At 35.4% G+C, this 11,939-nt stretch overlaps 1 protein-coding gene across 3 annotated transcripts in view; it reads right to left on the bottom strand.

The window, feature by feature from the left end:
* The window catches only part of LOC126236032 (oligoribonuclease, mitochondrial), a 72,894-nt gene continuing 60,955 nt past the window's right edge, over positions 1 to 11,939 (bottom strand). For all 3 annotated transcript variants that reach the window (XM_049945058.1, XM_049945057.1, XM_049945056.1), the window contains 2 exons: positions 619 to 745; positions 1 to 296 (listed from right to left, as the gene is read on the bottom strand). In XM_049945058.1, the coding sequence (XP_049801015.1) occupies positions 173 to 296; positions 619 to 745 (251 nt within the window). In that variant the 3' untranslated portion in view covers positions 1 to 172. The remainder of the gene's footprint in view (positions 297 to 618; positions 746 to 11,939) is intronic.

The following is an 11,939-nucleotide window of genomic DNA, read 5'->3' as shown; positions in this document are numbered from 1 at the left end:
TCCATTGTATAACAACTTTTTAATTAAAAGAATATAAAATGTACATGGATTATTTACTTTTAATAGAACCAATTTATAGATAAAGCAATTCTTTGTAAGGTGAAAGTGAATGAAGTTTTTTCCTTTCTTTCTTTCCTTTTTTTTGTAATACAACATTTCTGTAGTATGAAGTTTATTTTTTAAAAATAGTGTCTCTATAGTACTTCAGCTCTTCAATGCTTTCTCGTATGTCGTCCAGTGCTCTGTGCTTCAGCTGCTTCTTTGGCATTGCCCTGAATTCGTTAGGACACCAACGTCTGAAACATTAAAAACAATAACAACATTAATAATAGTACAGCAATAATGGAAAATCCCGGATGGAGAAAACATGTAAAATAAGGGACAGAATAAGGGAAAGGCAACCACTGGCATATAGTAGATAAATGCGTGGCACACACAATCACATAACAGAAAACAGTATTTACACTACCCTTTGAGTTCCTCTTTGTCTAGTAAAAGCACACACAGACACACAAACATATGCCCTGCAATGTGTGCAGAAAGGAACAAGAAAAAGATATTACAACTTCTTACACCATTCTGAGATAATGTCAGTCTATAGTATTATTTTGCTCAAACCTGTATAGCTCTTTAAGTGATGAAACATCCACATTTCTGTAGTGTAGATAGTTATTCACTTCTGGCATATGATATCGAAGGAATAAACGATCCATATAAATCGTATTGCCTGCAACTGGGCATTTCCCTATAAAGAAAAAAAAACAGTCATGTTCCTTGACAGCAATATTATACAGCTACTTCCACTGAATTACACACACACACACACACACACACACACACACACAGAAATTTACTGATACAAAATAAAGGTGCTATTTTAAACTCCCTAACACAAGACATACTTCTCAAATATGCATTACGCTTTATTGGTATGTTGTAAGTGACATTTCATAAGTAATCAGAGCCGAACAATCACTCAGCAAGAACAGGCTAGGATTAAGGATTGTTGAAAAATGTAGTATAACATTTCATTCCAAACAGAAACTCATGCCACAATGCCATTAGCTGTGTTTCTGTGTAGGCAAAGGAATCCTTGCTTTCCATGGTATACATTGATAACTTCATATCTGCGATCTCATTGTCATAGAGTGCTCAGTTAAGTCACTGTTATCAAAAGGAAGGCACAAGGATCTCTAGTTCTGTCTTAATCTGAAGTGGTATGAAGTGAAATTAAGAAACGGGTCACAAATACAGAAAATCATAACGATCCTTTTTTACTGAAAGCAAACAGTGGTAACAAATGTTTAAAAAATAATAATTAAAAATCAAAACCAAATTGTTCTTTAATTACAATGAGCCAACATATAAAATAAAACAATCATACAGGTTCACATGCAGCTAAATCAAGAGGCATCACAGGTAACTTATGAAGGAAACTGTCAATCATGAGTGTCAACAGTATCGTGATACCATTTTCAAGTATTTGTTGACATCATGTACCTAGTTAATAACCTGTACATACCAGAACATATGGTTTACAGAGGTTAAAGGATATTAATTTAGGATTTTTAAAGGTATGTAGGCACTCTTGTCCTCATGAGTAAATTGGAATAAAACAACTCATAATGGAATCATAATAGCAAGTTCCCTCGATTCTGCAATTCACCATAGTCTGCAGAGAATAAATGCTTACATAAGACACAGCTTCCTCACAGAATAGTTCAATAGAGACTCCTAAAATCTGTGCATAAATTTATGGAAAAAGTGTAGGTATTGGCTCTTCTCAACAATGATCATGTTGCAACCCTGGGTTAAACCATTTCGTTTTGAGGTAACAGTTCCAGTCATCTGATGTTTATTGTACAATCTTTAGGAAATTTTCATTTTCGCAGTAATAAGCTCCTTTCCATTGAAGTGAACACATTTCCAGTATCCCCACAATGTGGCCATGAAAAATTAAGGTGCAGGTTGTCTGTGTTACTTGTGATGAAGCAAGCTGGGATATTTTTACTTCCCCTCTTGTTTTGAAATCTGCCTCCTTAAATCCGTTTTTTCACTTTTAACTAATTACCACAAACATATGCGAGTATAATCTGTATTTTCAGAAAAGAGAAAGAAAGGTTGGCCCTCAGTTTTAAAGAATATAACACTAGATCTAATTTTGTGCTTAGTTATATGTATGCAATTGATTTTCTAATTTATTTTCACTATTCCTAGTTAGTATCTTTCACTATAGTGCAAAATCAGTAATTGTTTTGTAACTTAAATTCTATTGTTGACCTATAAACAAGTATGAAGTCTACACTAAGTATAAACATTAGGAGGAACAACTAATACTATTCTTAAAGGAGATATTGGGCTCTATTCGAAAACATGTTAGCAAAACCAGCCCTTCATTAATTCCAAAGTAATTAACAGTTTTGACAAAAATATTGTCTGCATAACTATATATGTTAATTTCATGATTTAAAAAAATAATTTGGCTTAACCCTCATAGCAGAAGAAACTATGAAAAACAACCAATTTTTCGATGTATTCAGTTTATTTAATGAGTTAAGTTTTAATTGTAATTTCTGTAAATTAAACTTTGAACAATGTGTAGTTTTCAGCACCTATTATTGTGAAGATATATAAGGGCCTGAGTTTTGGTCCCGAGACAGTCAGTCCGCAGCAGAGTTTCAGAGGAGGAACCTGCATTTGGTTAAAATGACAACATTGCATCAACTTAACTGTGAAATAAGTGTTACAAATTTAGGCCATGTGTTAAAACAATGACAGTGTCTGCTCCATACATACCCTTCTATTCTTTAAGAACTGTGAACTTTGTGGTTAGGTTTTTACTGCCCATAGATGTTCAATAGTAAACTATTGTAGCAGTATGTGGAGGTTTGCCTGCAAACTGAGACTTATTGCAAGTTAAACAATAGTGCACTGGCCATAAAACTGTGTATTATTTGGGGGGGGGGGGGGTTGTGAATAGTGAAAGTAAACATCTTGTGACGGTGCTCAGTCTGCTTTGTTTATTTCTTCGTTTGTTGTCCTTGGTGTCGACTTACTAGCTGAAAAATGGGTTGTGAAAGTACAACAGACTGCTTTAAATGATGTAGCCGACAGAGGCACATTTGTGTTTCACTGTCTTTTACTATCACTTTTCACAGCCCCCAATATTACACAGTTATATGGCCAGTGCACTATTGTTTAACTTTCAATAAGCCTCATTAATAGCAAATTTATTGTTCTTTGTTCCAGTACTACCACGTCAAGCTCATAACTCCTCAGAACACAAATAGAAGTTTTTTAGATAATATATAGGTCTGATAATGCAGTGTTAGATGATTTGTACCTCTCAAAAATATTACTCTTTCTGTTAAGCTCTCATTCCCAGCTGCAGTGTCATGAATTGCACAATATACACAGTATCCAATGTTGCCTAGTTCAACAATAGATCATCAAGATAGTTACACCACATTTATTTGCATACAGTTATCTTTTTCATTAATCATGTCTGTCAACTCCATTATTTCACTTACATTTCTTACCTTGTCAGCTAGTGGAGTGCATTCTCAAAAAATATCCCTACTGCAGAGACAAGCTCCCCAACCATTAAGACCCTAACATTATTCATTGTTTTATTATTTCATTATTGTTTCATTATCTAATAAGTAACACCTGCTCTGCTTATTCAGTGCAAAACTGACTCAACTGAAAATCACTTCACACTTCCTTATGCTAAGGCAAACAACTCTAATTACTGATCAAACAAAATTATCACTTAGAAAAACTATTATTTGCTTGACATTATAGCCTGAATGGTGATGTATAAATCTTGCTTATTCTTTCCACACATTATTCCAAAGCAACAATGTTTAAAGTTGTAATTTCTTTATGCTAGACAAGGCTGTACCATGACACACTTCTATATACTATATATTTTCTCAGATATCATATTTAAGATTGTTTAAACTACATATTGCCTCTGCTGCTGCGCCAAATTTACTAATTTCACACATGAGCTGATTACTTCAGATGTTAATTATTCTCTACATATGTTGACACCTTTCATTTTCAGTTTACCTTACCTCTTTGTCTGACAAATTCTTTAACAGAACCACTTTATTTTCTTCCATTCTCTTATGATTAGATTACTTATGACTAACATAACATATAAACAACACTGAAGACACCCCTAAAATGTCCCTATACTAAAGTATCCTATTTTACAAAATTACATGAAAGTCGAAGACTGAATGGTTCTGATTTACTTATGAACTACAGATAGGATAGGAGAAGAGTTTGACTGCCTCAGGAAACATGAAAAAAGAGAAATGAGAAAGACCGCTGGGGTATGCATTGTTGTTGCTGTTGTGGTCTTCAGTCCCGAGACTGGTTTGATGCAGCTCTCCATGCTACTCTATCATGTGCAAGCTTCTTCATCTCCCAGTACTTACTGCAACCTACATCCTTCTGAATGTGCTTAGTGTATTGGGTATGCATTATCATCACATAATGAATCTGACACAGAATGTTGAACCCCCTACTTGCTAATTGCACAAGAAATTAATTCCAAATATTACATCAATGCTGAGATTTTCGATCGCCAACAAATTGCACTCCAACAGCTGTTCCGCCAATCACACAGTTAATAGTAACTCTTCTTTCACACTCTTTGTTAGCTTACCAGTAGCACCAATAATTTTTATTCCAGAAACATGCATTACTACTATACCCTCTGTGTTCTTAATAGATTCAAAAAATGCCAGTGAAACGCCATTCAAATCACTACCACTGTCCCGTAAACACTCAACATGTATATCTTGTATGCTTGCTGTTATTAAAGTGTGCCACACTTCCTTTTTGCTTACCATGTGATCTTCTTCACACAACAAATACTCATTAATTATTTCCCTGGAAAAACTATCGTCCTGCTTACCAAATCAATTATCAGACACTGTCAAATGACAGGTAGCATGGTCCTCTTCACCCAACTCCCAAACTCTTCATTAGGCCTAATATTATAGTCCGTTACTCTTTCTTTACTTACCACTTGGCCATCATTATCAATTATAAATTCAAATACCTCGTCCTCATCCCCACTGGATTCATCACTGCCATCATCATTACCACTGCTGTCAGAATCAGACCCACTGTCACTTACACTATGCTTTAGATTTGGTACATCTTCGACTTTTTTCTCTATTTCAACCAATTTTGAATCTACATTTTTTTTTTACTTTTACCAGTTTTTCCTCACCACTAATGCACACTTGGTTTCTATCTCTGTTTCTAAATCATTTTTAATCTGATCAATTTGGTTCTTAAGTTCAACCCTATTTTCAACACATTGTTTCTCCAAAACCTCCACCTTCCTACAATTGCCATCACAAAGTTCCTCTCTCTCTTCTACACATTTACTATTCGATGTTTATTTCTCGTTCATATCATCTACTACTTTCTTCATACTATTTATCAGCCTATTAATATCTTTTTTGTAGCTATATTATTCATAATTTGTCTTACTATTCAGTACTGTTTTCGTCCATTTTTTTCGCATCACCATACACTGTAGATGATACTTTTATCATTTCATCTACAATAGGATTTTTGTCCCCATCATTCAAAGTTACATTCATGTCAGTTTGATAAGCACTATTGTCTACTGCATCAGGCCGCTGTTGTGCCTTGTCTCCCATCACACTGTCTTGTATCACTTTATATAAAACCACTTTTGCTATGAAATTACCTAGTTTTTTAATCACTCGTCTGCTGCTTGCTACTGCTGCAATTGTCATTTCGATTTTTAGTCTGCTGCGAGTTGTAATTCTCTCGGCGAGGCGTCTTGTTTATTTCCGGTCAGTTGTGTCCACCTAGGTGCTGACTGGCTGCTCCTGTACTCAGTGGCTGCTTCCATAGAACTGGCTCGCTGATTGGCTGTTTTCCTATTGTGGACATGAAAACCATGCGCTGATTGGCTGTTGCACTGCTGCACTGTAAACCGCTGTTGAGTTCACTGTTCAAAATTCATGAGTTGTATTTTTATTGTGACTACAAACAATATTCCTCACCCAGGGCACCATATGTGATGGTGCTCAGCCTGCTTTGTTTATTTCTTCGTTTGTTGTCCTCGGTGTCTATGTACTTGTTGCTACACGGGCTGAAAAATGGGTTGTGGAAGTACACACTACACGATGTAGCCAACAGAGGCACAGTTGCGTTTCACTGTCTTTTACTTTCACTTTTCACAACTCCCAATATGACACAGTTATACAGCCAGTGCACTATGTTTAACTTTCGATAAGCCTCTTTAATAGGTGAACATCCACATATTGCTACAATAGTTTACTGTTGAATCAGCTACGAGCAGTAAAAGTCTAACCATGAAGTTCAAAGTTCTTGAAGAATAGAAAGGTACGTATGGAACAGACACTGTCACTGTTTTAACACACGGCCTAATTGTGTAAGACTTATTACACTGTTAAGTTGAAGCATTGCTGTCATTCTACCTAACACAGGTTCCTTGTCTGAAACTTGGCAGTGGACTGATGGTCTCATGACCAAAAACCGGGCTATTACATATCATCACAATAATAGGTGCTGAAACTACACATTGTTCGAAGTTTAATTTACAGAAATTACAATTAAAACCTAACTCATTTGATTAATCGAATACATCAAAAAATTGTTTCTTTTTAACAGTTTCTTCTACTACAAGAGTTAGTCCATTAAACCATGAAATTAACAAATATAAGTATGCAAAAAATACTTTTGACAAAACTGTTAATTACTTTGGAATTAATGAAGAATTGGATTTTGCTAACATGTTTTTAAATAGAGCCAAATAGATACTTTAAGATTACTAGTATTTCGTTTTCCAAATGTTTCTAAGTAGTACAGAATTTATACTTGTTTATAAGTCAACAATAGAATTTAAGTTACGAAACAATTCCTGATTTCACCCTATAACAAAAGACAGTAACTAGGAATAGTCAAAATAAAGTATAGAATCCATTACATACTCAAACTAAGCACAAAATTAGATCTGGGGTTATATTCTTTAAAACTGAGGGCCAACCTTTCTCTTATATTCATGTATGTTAATACTAAATTCAAAAATGAAAAAAAAAAAAAATGAATTTTAAGGAGGCAGATGGCAAAACAAGTAGGGAAGTAAAAATATCCCTGCTTGCTTCATCACAATCTGTGAAACGCAACCTGTAATCTACATCATTTAAAGTAGTCTGTATCTGACTTCCACACCCCATTTTTCAGCCAGTGTAGCAACGCAGTACATTGACACCAAGGACAACAAACGAAGAAATAAAGCAGGCGAGCATCATCACAGACTCTACAAACGATGGTATATTTTTGCACCATAAAAAGGTTCGACTGTAGTGCTCTTTCCTTAGATACTGCATTGCAGACAGATCTAATCGTTATACCAGAAGCTGTGAGTGAAAAACTGCAGGTGTTTTGCCATTTTAAACAAGATCGTGTCTGAAAATACTATTCTGACTGGTTTTTAGATGTAGACTGTGTACTTGCATCATCTGGTAAGATTAAAAAGCCATCAGTCAGCCTTACATGTGAGTGGATTTACTCTCTTCGCAGTGCACAGTAACATAAATGTTGACAGTAACAAAGTAGTGCTGCTTGCCCATTTCCCTGGATGGTATCAAGGACAATGTACTTTGGGAGCAGAGCGATAATACTACAAATACAAACCAAATACCGGTAGTTAACAGTAACATCAGTGAAGATTGATTAGAAGGCTTGTATTACAACATAAAAAGATGTGATTAAAAATGACACTATTATGAACCGATTTAGTAAATGGGGAATATGACAAATTTTTCTCTACCAAGTTCCTATCTTTTTTTTTTTTTAACCCCCTCCTTAAACTTAAACGTGCAAGCTTATATTCAGACTAACACAGTAATATCATGCACGTCTTCTGTTCTTTTACAATACACTAGCAAACCTGACAATGCTTCACAATTGCTAAATATGTATGGAAGTTGGATATAGTCCTGATCCCTTCTCCCTCCTCTCTCTTCATATCCTCCTTTCCCCTCTCTTTGTTTATCTCATCCTCCTCCCCCCTCCTTTGTCCCTCTCCTCACCCTATCTCTCTTCATCGTCTCCTATCGCCACTCTTTGTCCATGACCTCTTATCCCCCTCTCAATGTCTGTTTCCCACTATCCCTCTGCCCTCCCCCTCCTCCTCTTGCTGACCTTGAGCCTTTTTTATTGTTGTAGTCAATAAAACCTCGACTGGGCACTGAAGTCGCTTAAAATAAAAGGATAAATTGGTTGGGATCATTGGCATCTGGGGTATGGAAGACCTCTCTTGGTGTTGGATCTGCGAGGATAAAAGCATCAATGGCAGTATTTCCCAAGTTTTAATCTTCAAATGGGTAAGATTACAAAATTGCAGGCAATTCAGATTCTGTAATAGTATTCCAATTATAAATTGATAAGCCATTAATACAACTGTCCTGTTTTATGGTTAAAACTGTGAAGGAGAGAACAAAACAGCATTTAGTTGTTTATACAAATTTTGTGTAAAATTATATGTAAGATGGAAGAATATATGGGAGGAATAATTTGTCTAATGGTTTAAATGCCCTGCTATCATAGTTACAGCTGACTGTGAGAAAGGAAACAAAATTGCATATTTTCACAGCACAGAATTTTCTTTCCCACAGTTGGTCTTTACAATAATTTTTTTTTTTTTTTTTACAACAGTGTACAGGTTTATTGTAAAGACCAACTGTGGGAAAGAAAATTCTGTGCTGTGAAAATATGCAATTTTGTTTCCTTTCTCACAGTCAGCACAAGTTGATGAATGCACATAAGACATCCATTGCAGTCACACATACAGGTGTTGCTCTTTTGTGTCACAGATCACCAAGATTCTAGAAAAATAACCCAATAAAACGATTGTTTTGATATGAATGTGAATGCACCTCATTGTTATCTTGAAGTTGCTGGCTGCTGAGAAAAAACTGAATTCTCTTTGGTGGTAAGTCTCAATCCTGACCATACAGCAATGTGAAGTTTAGTCATAATGTTTGTGTTACGCATTTGAATTGCTGAATATTAACTACACAAATTTTTATTTTCAAATAATTTTCCCACCTATGATTAACCCAGAACAATCAGGTCTTGAATTCCATGTATTTATTCATTAGTTCTTTCAGCAAGTAACTCTGAAAACTATGAAGATAACTTGCCTCTCATGACAAAAGGTATTAAAAAAAAATTGTGTATCAGGTAGAAAACTTAAGTTCAAACCATCTCACATGATACTCTTTGGCAAACTGAGTACATTATTTTAATTTTACAGTATGTTTTGTAGTACATAATACTCATAGAATGCAGGCTTTCACAGTTATCTTACTGAGATGGTGATTGAAAGCCTACTTACAGAAATTCCAGACAACATCTCAAGCAGGAAAGAGGAGTGATCAAAACATTGGTGGACAGGGCTAAATGAATTTGAGTTAGTTACATGGTCCATAGATCATCTGACAGTGTGTATATACCACCCGGGAGATGCGGGGAAAAATCCTGAAAACTTTTTCATCTGGGAGAAAATCTGGAGTAACCCGGGATTTTTTTAGAATTCCAGGAACTTCTTATTGTTTTACTTTACAGTTACATTTTTGTAATTTTGACTGACCAGTACTCTAACAAAGGATATTACTGTATCTCGCTACTGCAGAATAATACTGCAGCAATAAAACATGAGGACGGGGGGGAGGGGGGGGGGGTATCTCTCCCACTTCTGGCCACAGAAGTGTGGCTGTTAGCTGTATAAGTAGTAGCAACAAGATGCTACCCGGAAAATTTTACTGGTGCGCCCAAGCTGCCAGATTCACGCAGGCACAACAGGTCCAGATTTAGGGGGTGGGAGGCTAACCAGGGTATCTTCCTCCGGCAGCAGTTTTGTTTCACAAAGCGCCTAGCATACTGTAGATGTTGGTCTATCGATTAATCGGACGATTTTGAAATGGACCCCTGTTGGTTTATGAACACATTCTAAGTTGATTTCCGATTGAATCATAAGTTGATTTTTGAATGTGTGCATAGTGCATGTGATGTCTCTGCCAGGGGAACCCCATCACATCTAGAAATAAACTTTCCTGCAGACAAAAGGTGACGAAGCTATACAAGATGAGCGGAATAAAGCTGAACTGGTGAACGCTAATCGCTGTTTATGTGGTTGACTTGGTTTGTGAACGATCAGCATTGTTATAATTACTTGCGACATCCACAGATTCACAGGCTACCAGGAATAACAGGTAATAAAGATTACTTATTATCTTCTTCTTGTATCCAAGAAAATGAAATTTTAACAGAACATTTTTGGCCAGCTTAAGTTCTATTCTGGAAGTAGCGTGGAAAACGCTTTGTAAGAACACGTAATAATGCCTATCTGGAGAATAAATGCGAGATAACTAACCTGCTGATTGTGGCAGGGTTAGTGAAGTTAACCGGAGAATAAGTTTTGACACTGGAAGGAACAGTTACAGAATTAGTGATGAAAAGATTGTTTTTTTAGAACGAGGAAGGATATGAAACAGTGACATCACACAAATTACGGAAGAATATGACAATTCCAAATTTATATAAAAATTTTATACTACTATTTTTTGATCTCATGCTTGAGAAGCTGGAGTGTATGAATAAAATGTGAAACTATTTCCTAAAGTGAAGCTTTTTGCTTGTAGGCATTTCATATTGGTACTCCGTGAGTTATATTCTATCGTGTTATAAAAATGACCATTTGTGCCAAAAGTCTCATTTATTTGATGTGTGTTACATCTGCTGCAATATTAGGCAGGCCTATTTTGTTTTATCTAACAGACAGTGACAAAATATACGTAATCAGATTGAGAAACCACATCAGTCTTGGGTACCATTTGTATTAACAGCTTTTTCAGTATTAGAGAACGACATTCTGCCATATTTGTTCCAGGCTGCATGCGTTTTTTGTATTTGCGAGCATCTACATTTTTTTACGATCATTCAGTAGTGGATTGTCCTAAGCCTGTCAGATAAAATGCACTTAGTTCAACACACTCTGGGCTACAAATTGACATCATTATCACTTAGCTGAATGTATTCTGTAATATATTTTTAATAGTTCAAAGTTATCAGCCACAAATTACAAAAAAAAAAAAAACTCAGTTTTTGAACAGTAGTTTTCCAAAGAAAGATTAATTTCTCAGCTTTAACCTTTTTTTCCTGCTATTACACTGTATAGTATAGTTACTAGAGTATCAATGGTGAGCAGCTCACACTTAAAAAAATACACTATTTTAAAAAATGGATTTTTTTTAAATTTTCCATTCTGTGGCCAGCAATATCTTTGTGGGGGACCAGATAAAAATCTGAAAAATTCACAGTTAATAGACCTTTATGATATCAAACTTCAGTATAAATTTCCACTTTTAGATTCAACTGGAAGTTATGGAAAAAAATTTCAAAAATACGTTTTTTAACATCTGCGATATCTGGTAGGCTGATCAAATAAAGTATATCAATTGCATAATGTAACACACCACATTACACTAGCTAATGATGACCATAATGCTGTGGTAATTGTTTCAGCAGGATAACAATTGCATCTGCAAGCCTATACAAGTCCGATTGTTGTCCTGTCAAAATGGATTTCTGTGGCCTGGAGCTATCAAGTGCATTAAAATACATTCACGGAATTACTGAAGGCTAAAATATGTTATTAGTTTCAAATTTTATTTTATTTCCACTTTTCTGACAGTCAAGCATTAACTGCCTTGCAGAACAATGAAGTCATTTTTGTCAGTTTGCTAAAGAAATATGGCTTTTAGTAATCTTTTCCACTGATTCATTACAGGTGGTAAAGACAAGCCATCGTGTGAATTACTTTTGAACACATTATCCGAAAACTGTCTTGA

Source organism: Schistocerca nitens, chromosome 2, assembly GCF_023898315.1.
Source record: "Schistocerca nitens isolate TAMUIC-IGC-003100 chromosome 2, iqSchNite1.1, whole genome shotgun sequence".
NCBI classification, from domain to species: Eukaryota; Metazoa; Arthropoda; class Insecta; order Orthoptera; family Acrididae; genus Schistocerca; species Schistocerca nitens.
Note: the sequence above shows the minus strand (reverse complement) of the source record. Positions and strands in the feature narration are given on the sequence as shown.